Source organism: Patagioenas fasciata, chromosome Z (assembly GCF_037038585.1).
Source record: "Patagioenas fasciata isolate bPatFas1 chromosome Z, bPatFas1.hap1, whole genome shotgun sequence".
NCBI classification, from domain to species: Eukaryota; Metazoa; Chordata; class Aves; order Columbiformes; family Columbidae; genus Patagioenas; species Patagioenas fasciata.
In genome coordinates, this window is record NC_092560.1 from 31069781 (window position 1) to 31088019 (window position 18239).

At 39.5% G+C, this 18239-nt stretch overlaps 1 protein-coding gene across 4 annotated transcripts in view; it reads right to left on the reverse strand.

Annotated features, from left to right (window-relative positions):
• GOLM1 (golgi membrane protein 1) overlaps positions 1-18239 on the reverse strand; it is a 34807-nt gene that overhangs the window by 12142 nt on the left and 4426 nt on the right. For 2 of the 4 annotated variants that reach the window (XM_065861326.2, XM_071802412.1), the window contains exons 2-5: positions 14394-14566; positions 12049-12228; positions 2870-2924; positions 1763-1865 (exon numbers count right to left, since the gene is read on the reverse strand). In XM_065861326.2, the coding sequence (XP_065717398.1) occupies positions 1763-1865; positions 2870-2924; positions 12049-12228; positions 14394-14522 (467 nt within the window). In that variant the 5' untranslated portion in view covers positions 14523-14566. Of the gene's footprint in view, positions 1-1762; positions 1866-2869; positions 2925-12048; positions 12229-14393; positions 14567-16431; positions 16478-17016; positions 17064-18239 lie in introns of all 4 variants that reach the window. The other 2 variants (XM_065861327.2, XM_065861325.2) reach the window with 2 other exon arrangements.

Consider the following 18239-nt stretch of genomic DNA (forward strand, 5'->3'; position numbering starts at 1 on the left):
TGCTACAAGATGCTCATGCTATAAATAATTCCACCAAAAAATGAGTTCAAATTTTGTTTTCCTCAGTTGCACAACTACAAAAAAACCCCAGAAATAGAAAATGAACACTTCAGTGTTATTCAACAAAGTGAGAGAAAAAGTGTAAGTCCTGACTGTTTCTACACCTACCCTGACACAAATAAACCCATCTTCACCAATGTAACTTGTTAGCTCTTCACCTTGAGCCAGCCTTGTCCCTGGAGCTGTACCCTCCAAATCCAACCTTCTGCTAAACAAAGAGGGATTCTTTACAGTACACTCCCACGAGCAAGGATGCTCTGTCAGCAATTTCCTCAATGGAGCTATACTTGAAAATATTTCACCAGACATGGGCAGTAAACCTGAGTTTTCAGAAACCAGACTCGCTGCATTTTCCTTCTGTTACTCTCCCATACACACGTATCAATCCAGTGCTCCTAGGATGCACCACTCATGTAGACCATGACTGTATCGTACATACATACACCTACAGATCCACTTATTCTTGCTGATCTCAGCCTTATAAAGAAGATGCTGGGAAACACATATTCTAACTAGCAAAGAATTACCAAGAGAAATCCAGGAGTCCCAGCTCTGTCATGAACTAAACAGCAAAGTGATGGTGTTTAACAACTGTGGTACACAACAAGCATAGAGGGAAAGAGTATCTTAACAGATACCTAAGTGCAACATGGCTTAACCAAAGTTTGGTACAAACTTAAGTCTCCAACTTCCTTCTACTTTTCTCTTACAAGTCCTAAATTATTAGAACTCCACCAAGATGATCCAACTGGGTCATCATTACTAAATAAGTAATAATGCCCTAAAAAAAAAAAAAGAATACACAACCAACTGGTAACCTGTAAGTATCCCAAAACCTCTAATATTTATCCTTAATTCTTAATCAGGGAAAAGAAGAATAAAGAATTACTTCAAGTTTGGCCTGCAGAATTCATGTTCTTTAATTGCCACATTGAGATTTTAGTTATCATTCCTAAAAAGTCTGGCGAAAGAGCGGCTCCTGGACAAATACTTATCACTAGAGCAATTATATTCTTGTTGGAAAAGTATTATGAGAACACGCAAACAGCAAATCCTGTTGGTTTTCTACATCCACACACCAGAGGGAAGATACAAGAAGATGTGAAGACAGGTAGAGGGAACAAGAACATTACTGAACTGAAAGAACCCAGGAGAAATTCCTAGAAATAAGAAAAGTGTATTTTAAGTGTAAGGATACTGACAAGCATTTGTGTTCAGTTATCCATGTCTCAACAAGAAACATGACTAGGTATGAACTGTAATGCAGAACACATGGCTCTGACCATAACTGTACCAGAAATTTTCTGAGACCTCCAGCAGCTCAATGAGGTTCAGCTTCTCACTGGGTATTCCTGTATCTTAGTTTTTAAACTTCTCCAGAGTTTAGCCTCATTGTGTTTCAATTTTCCGCCCAACTTAAGAGTTGAATGAGAATGAGAATGCTGCTACCTTTTTCCTCCTGCCATGGAAGGAACATTAAGAAGTATGGGAGAAATCTGTGGATACTGAGATGCCATGTGTTGCAAGATCTATGCTCTTCTCCAAGATCAACTGTGAGTAGTTTCAGAACATGTGACAGGTTTTATTTTCTCCTTAAAAATGTGTATTTACTAACAGCACTACAGCTATCATAAGAATACCCCAGGTTATAAGCAAGTCACCTACAACTCTGGAAGCCATCTTTCAGAAAGAACATACTCACAGGTCATATGAGAACTTCTTCTCAAGGTTGGTCTGGTTCTTCTGAAACCAGTAATAATCTGTCTGCAGCTTCCCATATTCTTTCTGTAACTCTTTCAATTGTTCTGACCAAAACAGGATTAAAATATCCATTAAAATACACATACACATCCATACCTACACATTACAACAGAAGTATCAAAAAACAAATCAATAGTAAGCATGCTAACGCTAACTCCATCTGTCAGGCTCACTACATTTTGTACACAAATGCATAGATAATTGTTGCATTTATTCATCAAAGATGCACAGGACTGGTAAAAATAGGCTTTCAGCCTAACATATTAACAAAACCAATGTAACATAGATTTTTTACCTCCTTTTCTTCATAAGGAATATTCTAACTTGTTTGCAAGACCTTGCTCTGCTAAGTTTCAGTTCAGGAAATCTTTAGGTCTGTGAAATACTAATCAGAACATAATATGAAATGGTATTCATGTTTATTAGCCATCTGAAGACAAGTTTAAAATGCTTCCCTCAAAAACAGAGGCATCTATGATTTAATTTTCCTCCTGATCAAAAGCTGTGTGTGAGGGCACCAGAAGAAGGCACCACAACATATTTACCTGTTTATAGAACTGAGGATCTGTTCCCCAGGCTTCCTAAGAAGTACATTGTTAATCACAGTTTTGAAGCACCAACATGACTAGAAACGAATTAGACCAAGTTTTCCTATTTAATATAGGATTTGGTGAATTCCCCTAGCACTAAATGTACAAAGCAAACACATCAGGGACGAATGCAAGAACACGCTGCAAAAGGTAGAATGAAGAATAAATATATTAACAATACACATAGAAGCTAGTTTTATCCTGCATTATTTTATATCATAAGGGTCAGGAGTCCTACATCAAGCACTACATGGACAAATCCTTCTACTGCTGAGTCAGATTAGTCTGACACTTCACTGAACTGGAACTATGCAGATGCAGGATCTAAGTCGCCACAGTTCCTGCGCCACCTCTGTGACTGGAACACGGCATCCTCAGAGACAACAGAAAAATGCACGTGTTAAAAATAGGTGGCTTAAAAAACAGTATAAGAGCTGCAGAGGGGTATCATGACATACCTCGTAGATCCTGGATCAATCGTTCATTTCCTGTAATGTTTCTTATCAGCACTGCCTGGAAGGATCAAAACAGAAAATGATGTTTTAATTGTAAAGGTCCTGTGCCACCATTAACACTATAAACAACACCAACCAAAGCACTTGTATGATCTTTTCTTTATGAAGTACTAGGTTACAGCCAAACACAAAAACTTTAAGATGCTCCAGAGATTCACTACTACAAACAACTAACTCTTGTTTTAACCCAGATTTCCCATTAAACTGGGGGGAATTAGGAGAGGAAAACAGTGCTGTACACTGCTTTATTCTGCTTTAATCTCACAATTCCAGTCACAGTTAGATTTACTGTATTTATTCCTTGAAGGAAGAAAACACCATAGCACAGCTTGCTATCAACTACCCTCTCACCAGGTAACCAATACAAAAGCACCGTGAAACCCTTGCATTCCACTACTTCCCTCACTATCCTCCTCCCACACTTTGATAAGAAGATGCTGGAGTGATCTTCTTCCATTCCCTCACTTCTCTCTCTCTCTCATTCTGAAGAGGCAGTCAACTTACATTTCATCTCTTCTTCCATCGGTCCTGCTCTGCTGACACATATATACACATGACCCAAAAAACCTGAATACTGACAGGACTATGCCTCAATTAAACTAATTCCTGAGAGACACATGCCAGGATAACACACATCCATATTCAACATCTACAAAGTCTGGTGCAGAAGAGTCTTCTTGAGACTACAAAAAGATGAGATCCACTGGCACTTCAGATACAATCCAGTCCAGCCTTAGGAGCACATCTCTTACATGCCACTGCCAACCTCCTCGTCATCCTTCTCCCAGGAAAGCACCCTCGATCAGGGTTCATCAAGTTGCCAGTTTCCACATATTTCTGCACAAGTACTGATGTGTACATAAATCCACACCACTTTAATGCGAAGAACTGCATCCATTCTGGCTGCTCAAGTGACCTTGAAACTCTGACGACGCTGTCAGTGCCTTTTTGCACAAAGACTACAATAGCAAGTGTTGGTTGATTAGGAAAAGCAAAGTGTTCAGTCAATCTGAGTGGGACAGCACACAGCAGAAGAGTAGATTTGTCTTTTTTTGACCCTTTAAAGAGTCCCTGCTCAAAGAGGTGGTCATTCCTACATCAATGAAGAGGCAGTTGTTTTCAATCCAATAAAATAAATATTCCTACACCATTCTACACATACAGCCGGGTCATGAACACCACTGTGAAACCTCAATAGCAAAGGACTTGTTCCTTTGCTAAAAACGAAAAAACAATAATAACAACGTGAATAACAACATATACCTAGGATTGTTTAATACTTCTCCCTCTCCCTTCTCATAGGACAGGTGAAAAAAAAAAAAAAGCTCCAAATTTGTTTTCACTGGTTTATCGGAGAAAGGAAGTTAATGTTTTCATGGAAATGCCACATTTTGCTAATGCATGAGCAATGTAACCAGGTTGTTCTATGATTATCAGCCTCAGAGTTTCCAGCATTAGCCATTACCAGAAACTCTCAATGGACTAGAAAAGTCAGTATGACACAGCAATTTTGTGTTCCCACAGTTTATTGTGGTGTGATTATTTTTTTCTTAAAATGAAACACACAAATACCAGGACCACTTATTTGACAGTAAAGCAGAAAAGTGTTAAATGTTTTGTACATTAGGACAATAGTAACTGTGATTAGCTGAAGTGAATGAAGTTATTTGTCATACAAAAAAGGCTCCTTGAATCACAACAGGGGGAAAAAAAAAGCAAAAAAAGCATGCCTGGGTCTTTCTGGATTGCATACAAAACTTCCTTTTGCAAATGTCACACCTACCTCCTGAATATGTGCGTAAGAGTCCAGGAAAAGAACTCATGAAAATCTAGTCAGCTGTTTACATTGAGCAGGAAATATTGTTTAATAATTTACAGGACGGATCTCCAACTGCCATCTTCCAATCTGACTGCATCAATCAATCATGTCAGGTTTTCTGTTCCTCCTTCTGTCATCCAAGCATTAACTAATCTTTACCTCATGGCTGTGACTTAGACAGACATTATTTTCTTTTGTGGTTTTATGCAGGTCAAGAAAGCAAACTGCTGGGAAGCACTCAGCAAACACAGGCTAAAATTAAGTTCTAGGAAGAAACTCACATTTTAAATTTCATTCAGCCCACGAAACAACACCTATGATCCCAAGAAGTGACAATCCAGCTTTTGGAAACTCACTGTATCATTGTATCAAAATCTGATCGCTGTGACAGAGTAACTCTGTAACATAGAACCAGCTCATTATATTTGCAAACATGGTATGTCTTCCACAGAAGTCCTTGTAACTACCCCTGAGGAAAAAGTCAATCTCCTGATTGGAGCCGATGCTATGGACAGCAGGTCCTCAGAAAACAAAAAAATCAAAAGCAACACTGCCACCAGCAGTGATGGAAAAATCTTGCTACAGCTTGACAGCAAATTTTTTAATTACAGTGGCCAGAGATATTTTTTCACCACAGATACAGAAGTCATACTCCACTTAAGAAACACAAAAGTTAAAGTTCATTCTACAAAAAACAACCAAACAAACCATAATGCAGGAATACCTGTGAGGAAACCTTGAGATAAATTATTTCAAAGTATATGTTTTGAGCACATTCGCTGAACTATTTACAGGTATTTGATCCAATTAATGCCTTACACAGTACCCTCCATAAACATATTAATTGGAGGCATTACTATACTAACTCCTTCAGCATTTTCTACCATCATAAACCAAGCTAACCCAACCACACTGAACTGACATATGTGCTTTCTAACATTGACTGTGCACAGTGTATTGCAACAGGAAAAAGGAATAAAACAGCAAATAACTTGATGACAGTAAACACTATTTCAGGACTAAAATCTAAGAAAAATAGGGACTTTGCATTCACAAATAATAGCTCTCACAAGGAGAAACAGATGAGCCACAGCATCAGTAAATCAGGTGCTCAGAACCAAACCAACTGGGAACGAAGCAAGCTGGGGATGTAACATCTACACATGAAGAAACAAGCAGAAACAAGCATTTATAATTAACGAGGGGGAAGAAGGGCATCTATTTCAGGATTAACTCAAACTCATCTAAATCCTTACTGCAAAAAGAAGGAGATGTTCTGCCTTGCATGCCCCTATTGCTCCCTACCACCATGCTGGTAGCACAACATAAGCCATATTTTGATTATCTGTTGTTCATTGCTTAATTGTGACTGGAAATTCCCATCCCTTTCTCTATTTTTGCAAATGTACATCCCTGCACACACCCTTCTAGTAACACACATCAATTCTTTTCCCTCTTTTTACTCTTCTTCACCACTTGGAAATGATCTTCAGGAGTAAAGAAACTATTTATACCAGTCACAAAAAGCTTTTTTAATTCTATGACATGAGACTAATGGCTAATTAGGTACTAGTAAGCGAGGGAAAAAAACATTCATAAATAAGATCCCTATTAAAATATTTCTCTTTTAGGTTGCTGCACAGTCCTACCTACTTCAGTGGAGGAGCACCAATTGAATCAAGTCTAAAACAAATTTCAAGCCCAAAATGAAGGAGACATTGCTCATTTAAATCTGTTTTGCACTGAACTGAATTCCAGTCAGAAAGTAACATTTTTTCCATCCTCAAGAAAAGGAAAAAAATCCCCAAACACATAAATTTAAAATAATAATTTTTAAAAATCACAAACAAAAAACCACCAGAAACAAAAACACACCACAGCTCTATTCCCAAAGAGTGACTCTGGTGAAGACCAGGGACTCAATCTTGTGTCACATCCTCTGCTAAAAGCAATCAACACACTCCTTTTTTGTGATAAAGGACACATGCACCATGACATGGCACAGTTCAGCCCTCAAAACTGAAGAAACCACTAGAATTGTTAAGGATTTCTTAACACTCTCAGTAGAAGAGAGAGGTAGTTGAAACATGCGAGTAAGAAATTACTTTTACTGGTGCCAGGAGTGGAGAAAAGAAGCCATGTGCAGCTACAGGACTTTCAGGACATTGTTATATATCATTAAAACCCAAAAAGTAGGCAGTGTAAACAAAACAGAACCCTATGATGAGAGAATCTTAATATAGAACCTGTACAGATATATGTACTATACTTTCTGCTTTCCTTTTTGTCCATTCATTTTGCTATGAAGCAGTTACCTCTCAAGCTCCACATGCTCTAAATTTCTACTGCTAGGGTGTCTACAGTTCAGCTAGTCCCAGCCCATCCATTTTCTTTCTCCACCATGTAAAAATATATTTTAAACAGAGGTAGTCTTCTAGACCTCTGCTGTTCCAGTTATGAGTATGCAGGATGATTTCTGTTGGTAATTTAAGTCATGGTACAGCAAGCAGAGTGGGGCACAAGGCAAAGCTTGCTTTTCCTTAAAGCCTTTTCAAAGCTAGAAGATACGGCACAGTTTGGTTTAAAAAAAACACCAAAAAATCCGACACATAGGCACCTTTTCACAGCAGGTTTCCCTCTCTCTCCCCACTTCCCCCACTGTCGTTCCTTTTGAGCGAAGCCGACTCTCTGCATACCGATAGGTATTTTGTCTCAGAAGGTTGTGCTGGGAATTGAAATTTTCCCAGCAGGAGGGGAAGCGAGAGCAGCTGTGGCCAGTGTTAAAAGACACTGAGCAACAGCACAATGACGTGCTTCACATATAATGTACAAAGCTTGGCCCCTCTCCTCAGTAAAACAACACGTGGGGTGGGGAAGAATCACGTAAGTCCAAAGAAAATGACAAACTACAAAAGCATGTTCTAGCAGTTAAAAATAAGAGAGATTACACTTATTGTTCTCCTGTTACACTCTTCAGAGAGACTATTGTGACTGTGTACATCCCAGAAGCTACGAGTCCTGAATAACAACCATATAGAATATTGTTCTTCAGAAAATTGCTCACAGATTACAAACAGCCCTTTTGCACTCCTGCTTCCTTATCTGTTGTTGCTAAGAGTTCACGTAAACTCTCTTGATCTCTCCAGTCTATTTCTGTATGGATTTCCAGAAGACATTTGCTAAATCTACATTAATCCTTAAAAATTCAAGCAGGTTTTTTAAAAGCAGCCTGGTGACAGAAGTGTTTTATGCATACTCAGACCTAAGAGAACAATTACAACAGCAGTTTCCCAGGATTACATTGCCTCAGTGGACGGTGAGCCCACAGCGTATTTCAGGCTCTGACTACCTCCTACCTCTATGCCCTCATCCACCAAGTAGCACAGAGGCAGAACTACTAGAAAAGGAGGCAAATTTAACTCAAAGTGGCTACCACAATGCCACCGATATTGATCTACATGTGGCAAATACCTTGCTGGTGTATTAGTTTGGCATGAAGCCTAATCAGTGGCATAATTATGCTGTATTTTACCAGCAGAGTAATAAAACACAGCCAGTAGAGAAGAATTGCAATTAAGATGGGTCTCAAATGCTACCTGAGGGTTGCTTTAGGTCAGGAGTCCAGATTGTGAAAGTTTGCTCCCGTACAGATGTCTTCAATAAACAGAAAAATCAAAATTTCTCCATGAAAAAGTGAGGGTTTTGAGACAGATCATTCACTCCTACACATCAGCTGAAAGGATTTTCGTTTTTGTTTAAGAACAAGAAAATCCTGCTTATCACTCAAAGATCTGTTTACCTAGTTAAACAGTTTGTATTACTTTAAAAGCGAGTTGAGAGACCTGGGATTTGGATCTGCATTCATCCTTCCTGGACTAGGTAAATACTTGCTGCTAATCCCCATGGGGTAAATAAAGCTCAGTTCAAGGACCAAGTTTCCCATAGCAATCCACAGAGCCGAAAAAACAAGGATATATGTGTGCCTGTGTGTGTATACAAATATGTATGCACTTGTGCATATACAACACACTTATACATGGATACAGATACAGACACAAAAAAAAAGCACTCAAACAGTCTTCTCTTATATTCCACACCCCTCTGTAGAATAACCTCTGATCCAGGACAGCTGCTTGAAGTTTCTTAGTAAGGAGAACAAAGTTTTCCTTCTCTTCCCAGATGTCATACAAGGAACATTCCTAAATCAGAGTGGATGGATCCATGCCAGCCTGGCGGATGGCGTCTTTTGACAAACACATAGGTTCACTGTAAAGCAACACTATACTCTTAATTCACTGACCTGGAAAACAAATATGTATGCAGAGTATTAGCTAACGTGTCACAACATGTCACAAGAGCAAACTTTGAATTTGCCACAAAGTGGTGCACAAGCACATACACACCCATCCTGCCACTTTAGGCTCCTGAAACAGAAGACAAAAGATGAGTCCACTGGAGCACTTCAATGATTCCTACAACTTCAGCTCCTGGGGTTTCAACAGCAAGCTTCATAGAGTATTCTGTCACTGAACAACAGCGTTTTAGGGTGATGGAGGGAAAAGCACTTACAAGGAAGGAACAACTATGCTACATGTGCCCCAAAATCCACCTTGCCCAGCCTGCTGTCTCTAACACTGGATGCCAAATGAACACCAAGGCAGCCATAAACTATAGTATTTTTCAAGCAGCAGCTACATCTGGTTAAGGAATGCTTGGAGCCAGATCAAACACCTTTTTATTGAGTGGTAGGGCAGATGTTCATCCAATGTTATCCAGTTGCTTTTTAACCCACAAGACCCATTGCAACTGGGTATTATGGATGTCACACACCATGCAGCTTCACCATCTATCGCATGGAGAGCACTTCTTCTGCCCAACCTGAACTACAACTTGCTGACCGCACTTGAAGCCCATCAGTGGATGGAGAACAACCATGCTTTCTCTTTCCCAGCCACAAGCACTCTCCAGAACCATTTGGGACCCTGGAGATGCCCATAACAGCTTTCCTCAGCTGGTTCACCTGGATCTTGTCCAGCCTGTAACCTGCGGTTTCCTGTAAACTACTGTACAGCTTTGGGTATCCTCCTTGTTCTCTTCTGCATCCCTTTCTCAGCATCCCAAAACTCCATCAGTGACCTTCCCACTCTACAACAACTAATCCAGTTTGTTTCTAAGCTACTTTGTAACTGCTGCCTTATCATTCTCTCTTGTGATAACACTGTCTTACCATATAGCTGCATAATTTCTCTGGAAGCCATGCGTGCACAGACACTCACAATTCCAGGTGTGAATGCATTCATTAGCCTCCCTCATCCTTGTCACTGACTCTTTCACAAGGAAACTCCAACAGACTTTAGAAGCAGGATTTTTTTTTTTCCAGAAGCTGCTTTGACTCCTCCCCAGACTACCACATTCAGCCTCACATCCAACAGCGTTTTTGGTTTTGTAAAGTACTTCTTACCACTATTCCTGGCACAGATGCCAGATTTAATGGATGACAGCTCCTACCTGTCCTCTAGACTCAAAAATACCACCACTACAAAAAAGGTGAATTGCATGGTACCAGTTACGTTTGTCTGGTACCACAGTAATTCGAAGAAGAAAGGCTGCACAACATGCTTGGCAGAAGCAACATTTCATCCACCTGAGCTTCCTCAAAACTCCTGAGTGAGCTCCTGTCACCAGCTCTCGACGTCCGCCCATCTGGCCAGCCTGCGCTGTAAACTCCGTGGCCACCACTTCCAGTTCCAGTGACTCTGAATACCTCTGGTTACCAGAAAGTCTACTCATGAAAAGAAAGCATAAAATGTATTTATCTTATAAAAGAGACTGTAGAGTAAATTAAGCAAATACTTGGTTCTGTTTCCCTTTTTGTTATCTTTTTAAAATTTTATTATTTTTTAAACTCATGCATGGGCTTTCACTCTTTGCAGGATGGAATTGGAATGCAAAAAGATTCCAAAATAGAACAAAGGGCTTCACCAACATGAAAAGTGGAGTACCCTCCCAGAGAACAGTAAACTCAACTACCACAGTACTCAGTAGCAACACCCACCATTAGGAGGCAGAAGTGACAAATGCTGTCTGACTATCCTTGGGCATCTTTTTAATACATGCATTTAAAATAAATAAATTAACTAACTAACTATACCTCACCTTTTTAAAGTATACACAAAGATTAAAAAACAACGACAGAAATTATCAAATAAATATATTTGTCTCAAAAGAGTTAAAAAGAATTGGTTTATTATTTCTTTGAAGACTTTGGATAAAAATGATTTAAAAATAAATTAAAAATATATGGCGCTGATGTGCATATTGATGAAACAATTCCACCTTCCTTTTTATCCATTTTTCTCTTCCTCTCAGTCCTTCAAAGATTATTCTGGTGTTATTTTCTTCATATACTGCAAGTTTTGAGCAGAGAACCATCACCTAATGGTCAACCTGAAGAGCACCTGTTACCATCACCAGCTGTGTCTGTTCAGTCTGCAGAAAAGAATAATCCTGGAAAGCTGATCTATAAACTTCAGTCAAGAGACTCGACAGGAGAACCAATAAACCCAGAATAAATACTCTCAGCTAAACACTTCAGGCAACAGTGAGGAAAAGTGATATTAATGACTAACAGCCACACCTGAGGCGGCATTAGCAACATGAGGAAAACACACAACAAAACGGTTTGCAAGACACTACACAGCAGTGATTGTACACCCCACCATTTAAGTAGGTACGTTCATACTCTTCACAACAGACTTTGACCCCTCTGGCAATGCTGCACTGCCAAGAGCACCACCACAAAAGGCTACTCGAACCTTCTGATGTCTCCCAGTGCTACTGCGTTTTGGAGGCCGAAGGCCAAGGTGGCACAAAATTTGTAAAGCATTTAGAAATAAACGTCAACCATTTATGCCTACAAGTATATACAAATATATTTGAGAATACAAATACATCTGTTCATGCAGCTTCTTCTTTTCCTTAAGTTTTAAGACATCAGTATACAGGAAAGAAAGCCACAGGCCCATGGTTGATCACAATGATTTACAGAGGGGGTAAAGATTTTATTCAGAAGCACTGTTACTTGCAGCTTCTAATATTTCACATATTATACAATGAATTTTATAATATGCATTCAATGCCCATTTTCTAACTGTTACACTACGATACATAAATTAAATGTTTTGCAACATCAACACTGACTGTATGCCCATCAGTTGGAACATTAGAGCAACCTTAATCTGTCACAGATATTGTCTTGGTAAACCAGAGTCTCAGAGAAAACCACAGCTAGAAAAGGACCTACCTTCTCTTCTTGATGTGCTCTCTTGACATTTTCAATCTGAAAGCTGTGCAAGGACTGGATTTTGTCAATTTGCTGTCGCTGCTTCTCTAGTTCCCCTTGGAATTCGTTCTTTTTCATCTCCACAGCACCCCTCTCTGCTGCTGCCCTCTGGACTTTGACTTCCAGATCCATGATCCGACCCTGAGGAAGAGCAAATTAGACGAAGCAACAGAATCGCTCCCCCCTTGTCGGGCTCTTTTCCAATACATTCAAGGAGTAACGAATTTCAAAGAGCTAGCAATGCTAACATCATCGAAGTGTTCTGTCAGTTGGGGACACCTGCCACACACAGTTCTACATGAATTAACAGTACAGCATACTCTCTAGAGACTATCAAAATTTCAGTTAAAAAAAAGAGAAATGCAAAGCTGCCTCAATACATCAGCTTAAAAAAAAAAAAAAGCCACCCCAAAAAAACCAAAAAACAAACAAACAACACATTGCAGTCTGCAATCTTTCTGAAGGACAAGGTCAAATAACTTTTTAAATTTAATCCAGACAACTCTGAAGTCACTTCACTTCCCACTGTTGATCCTGAACTAACTCAGAGGGAAAACTACTCTCTCAAATCAACAAGTTTCCCTGGAAGATCTGGGAAAGCGTAGAGGGAGGACATCACTGCTCAACTTTTACATAAACAACTGACATATGGCTGTTACACAAAGACAGATATAAGCCGAAACGCATCATTCTTCTTGATTGTTTAAAGACCAGTGGCAATCAGAAGAAAATTCAACACCACCACATACTCCACATATAAACACAGAGACATACGGTAAGGAACGAAGCCTGATGCTATACCACCTTGTTTCTTTTTTTTCTTTTTTAAGTATTGATTTAGTTTTGCAGGACACTGTTTCTAAACACTTCAGGTTTAAAACTGCTCTTCGGCAGGAAGGAAGAGTACAAAGACACATGGGCTGTGAAGGGTGAGCGGGAGGGTCAACAGAATTTACCCAGGTAGAAAGACCTGGCGATTCCTAGTGGATCAAAATGTAGATACAACAAAAACTGTCCATCTTCTAAGACTCCAAGAAAATGGAGCAAATCTTCTTACACCACAGTACTCTGCATATTGCTGCCCACCTACTCTGCTTCTCTGCCACAGAAAGCGAGAGAATGGAGAAGAGAGTGGAAGGAAAAAGATTTGCAGTTTATCTGGAAGAGCAAAGGAAAGTACTTACTCCACTCCAGTCATAATAGCTGCAAAGTATTGCCAACAAATGAAGGGGGTGACAGCAAAGCTCCAGCAGTACTGACATAGCTACAGCCTGCTGGTAGCCACCATCCTGAGGCCACTGACTAACGGGAAAACACAGGATGATGAGAGCCCCAGAAGATGGGGCATCACACCTTCCACCAAGGAAAAGCTGAGACATACCCTAAGCGCACAGCCAGAGGCACGTGTCCTGTTTGAATCATGCCCACTGAGGTGAAAGACGAGGTCACTTCCTACAGCTGTCAACTTGGTGCCAAGATTCAGCTCAGTTACAAAGTGGACACAAATTCAACACAAAAACTGGGGAGGAGCTCTCATCAGCCATATTGAATCACCAGGTTGTTAGTTCTTAGGTTTGTGTGTTAAAAACAAGACGGAAAAAGAAACAAAACAAAACAAAACAAAACATATCCTGCATACACGGTCACAAAACAGAAACTTTATTCACATACTCAACTTCAGAAAGCACGCTCCAGAAAGAATTAAAGCCCAAGCTCAACAGTCACAGAAAAACACAGTTACTGTCACAAAACTGGCAGACAAGGTAATTATTCCATGTAAGTTGTGCGCCCACTTTAGGAGAGGTTTCTAAGAAACACAAATTCAGATTTTTAAACACTGTTTCTGAACAAGCTAAATTTCTTTGTACTTGGTGGGAAAGTATGCACACCTTCTTATGGGTCATGTAAGAAAAAAAACTAGGGAGATGAGCAAATTGCAGATGCTCATTCGAATTAAAAATGGAGTGTCAGTCTCAGCATACAGTTGGGAAGAAAAACAGAGAATGGCATTTGTCACATCTGTAAACGGAAACAGCACAAGATAGCTGAATGCTTTGGGTAAGCAGAAATGACAAGTGTCAGAAATGCAGGTCTTCAAGTTTTGGATCCCTCTCACCCACAAACTGGCATTCCTCCCATTCCTCCTAGCTCCCACTACTGATAAGCAACAACTGTAATATTTGTGAGAATTCCTACAAGAAGCTGGAGCTCCTGGCCCACCATGTGCAGGGGAAGTGTTGTCCTTGTGGACTATGTTTATTACCCACACAAGTACAAGATGACATACAGAGCAATAGGAAAGTTACCTGCAGATCCACGCTGCGAGAACTTGCAATCCAGTAGTTAAAACCCAAAACAATGATGCACGCAATAAGTGCGGCCACGAGGAGAGGCGGAGACTTCATCCCTCTGCAGCTGTTTCCGAGCCCTACCATTTCAAGAAAAAAACAAGCCCAGAGAACCACAACAGTGTGGAAACCTGCAAATTAAAATGGACACATTATATTGCATCCTCCACTATTATTTTATATATACAACAGAACTTTCATTGCAATAATGCAACTCCTCTCACATGAAGGTACTACATCAAGCAAGAAAGGCACACTGCCTAGATATTTCCATCTGAAGGACAAAGAAAAGCCATCTCACACTACTAGCTTGTACATAAAGCTTCACATGGACTTGACAGGAAAGTCTTAAATATTCCTAACAATATAATAAAAATCTGCAATAAACAGAATAAATCAGCCATCTTTATATCATATATTCCACCCAAAAAGCTAATTAGACAACAGTGGTCTACAGATAGAGGACAGATTCCTTGTTATTCTGTTTCGTCACAAAATAAACGTAGCCTCACTGTTTCAAGAGTAACTTGCACTTTGCTTCCCAAACCTGGGGAGTTTCAACTTGTTCCTCCGATAATACTATTTTAACTTTTTGGTTCCAAGCTTGTAAATAAATAAATAAATACATTAGATTGAACCACAATACTTTAATACAAAAATAGAAAAAAAAATAGCAGACACTCCATTGACTGTAATCCATAAACTGTATTAAGAGAAGTTTGTTTTGATCCTCAAATGCTTTCTCTGCTCCTAACAGAAAATAAATAACCTTGCTTTAACAAATGAGCAGTACCAAGGGCACTACTGGTTGCTATTGAGACTTGGCTTGTTTATGAAAACAACCCATCTTATCAGAAAAGCAGGGATAAGGGTATTTCCATTCTGTTCTAAGTAGGTCATATGCACCCTGTGAAATTATAAAATCTGGTCTTAACGAGTGCAATAGCAACCAGCTCAATGAATCCTAAAGCTCCACTAAGAATCTTGGGCAGAGTTTGTAACATATTGTTCTCCTGTAAACTTAGATCAACTTTTTTTCTTTTTGCACTCCTGCAGATGGAAGCCAGAAAAAAATTAGCACAGAACATCAAACAGACAGCAAACACGGATGCATCACAAGACACTAACTAAATCTGAAAAGGGTACATTTACTATTAATACATTATACAGTCTCTCAACGTGCATGCTCTTAAATACACCAACTTCTTCTCTACGGATGCAATTCACAGGTTGTAGTGTATTTAAAAATTAATAAATGGTAGCAAAGCTCAAAGAGTTTGCATGTGGACCTACCCGGTGATCACAGGGCACAAAGGTGATGCCAGCAGTAAGCAAGTACCAGAAACACTGATTCTTCTGCATGTTGACTACATTAAATCCTTCAACAGCTCATCTACACCTAAGTGTGCACAAGTGCCCTCTGCAAAATCGTAACTTTGCATTCAATTTAAGATAAAAACCTCTTTTCTCAGCAGGGAGTACACAATACTGCCAGACTGGTGAAGGTTTTGAATCTACTTGTTTGAAAAGTTTGTAAATTTGTATGTATTTGAGGACAGGGTATATACAGAGCCTAAGGGTAAAACGTGGCCTCCTGAAAATGCTGCCTCTTCGTGTACATATGCACACACACAAAATATAGACTCCCCCAAAAAACCAAAACACAAACACAAACAACTACAACAACAACAACAACAACAAAACCCCCAAACAAACAAACAAAAAATTATGTATATTTGCACAGGTCAAACACCCCAAGCTCGAGCTTCTTGTCTAAGGAACCTCAGCTGTGGAGCAAACCAACACATGCAGCACAGCTCCAGTGGACAACCATGGGGCCACGTCCAGCTGAAGCAGGTCAAAAGAAAAAGCAAAGGCATAAAGAGGAACCATGCATTTTTGTTGTAAAGCGAAGAAAACAAGATACAGTAGACTAAAACACACACAGTCATGCACAAATTTCCAATACAAAGCTAAGAGTTGCAGAAACACGTACATCTTGCACAGACTATTCTCCTGCTGTGCCATCCTAAGAGGAGCGCCTGAGAAGTACAGAGCCAGAAGTACAGAGAAGTAAGCCTTCGCCTCACACAAATTCCCTGAAAATCAAGAACCACACATCTCCACAGTGGTGACAATGAGAGGTAGAAAATGGGGATGATCAGCACTGCCTCATCAGTTAGGACAAGATAATGAATTTACTTTTGCTTACTAGAATAAAATATTACATTTCAAAAAACCTACGTTGGCACCTGCCATTAAGTCATTCATAACCTATTCTTCACTGTAAGAGTATTAGTTGGTACACCTGAAAACATGGTCTGTAATACAGAGTGCACCACACAAAGTCTTACTTGAATAAAATAGTTGGTATTTTCCTCCTGGCAGTTAGAAATAGAGAAAGTAGTCTGTGTTGTCAGCAGTAACAACTTGCACTGTAATTTAACTACTAGATAAATATATGGGACTAGCTGTTTAGATCGAAAATTTTCAGAGGTAAAGCAAAGGAAGAATGGTTAGTCCACCATGCAGCTTAAAACACAGGCACAAAAACATGATAAAGGAATGCTGATACACTTACAGAGTACACGAATCCAGCAGCCTTGGCAACTCTTCTGCTGTTTTCAGCTATTAAAAATAAGCAGGCAAGAAAGCTATGATTTCACTGAAGCATGTTTGACTTCAGTACATTGTTCTCTCTAGAAAACCCATTGTTGTTTGCCCTTAAATAATTTATGTTAATGTGGAATATATTTTTATGCTCAACAGGAAAAAGGAAGAGTGAAGAGATGAAACACACAAAGCATATTCTATCCAAACAGCACAGGTCCAAAACAGTTGCAATGCTGATATTCCCACTCTCACCAGTTTAAAAATTAAAGCTGTTTAACTTTCTATCATGGATACACACACGCACACATTTTGGAGGAGAGATACGCAATCTCAGTTACTACATTTACACAAAAATGTATTTATATATGCTGTTTTCCAGGAAACATCTGGCTTGGCACAGTTATTTTGGTTGAAAATAAAATACATCTCTGATTTTATAAGTAAGAAAGTGATTTTACTGAACATGAAGGAATCCATCTTTCAGTAATGTTTACTACAGATGTGAAAATGAGATGCTGTATCACATGCATAATATTCTACATTTGGTAGAGCATAAAATTCCTGACTTCTGAACAGCAGATTTTATCCTTCTGCTTTGCCAACCTAGCAGTGCTTCACCAAGCAGGAGATGTTTTACATTCTGAGAGATTCAAGCAGATTAATATATAGCATACTTTTATTTCCCGCATAAATATAATATACTCTCAGTCTGAGCAATTCCTTCTTTTACTGTACTCAGCTGAAGGAGGATAGCTGGTATCCTGCAATCTGCCACTACAGATAATTAACAATCATGATTACTAAGTATCGAGACTAAGACATCAGAGGCAAAGACTGAGCAAAACAATTTGTGCACTTCGGAGTCCCAGAAGGAAAACCAAGTGTCTCTGCTCACAACGCCCAGCTCCATGTATTTGCATGAGACCTGCCAAGCATCAAAAAGCAGAACAGATGAAGAATTCAATAAAAGCAGCGCACAGCCCAAGGGGCTGTGGGTGAGTGGTGGAGAAGAATTATAGAATCATTTTGGTTGGAAGAGACCCTTAAGATCATCAAGTCCAACCATAATCTAACTCTAGCACTAAACCATGTCCTTAAGAACCTCATCTATACATCATAAGACTTCTTCTCCAGACTCCTCACCAGTTTCGTCACCCTTCTCTGAACTCTCTCCAGCACCTCAATGTCTTT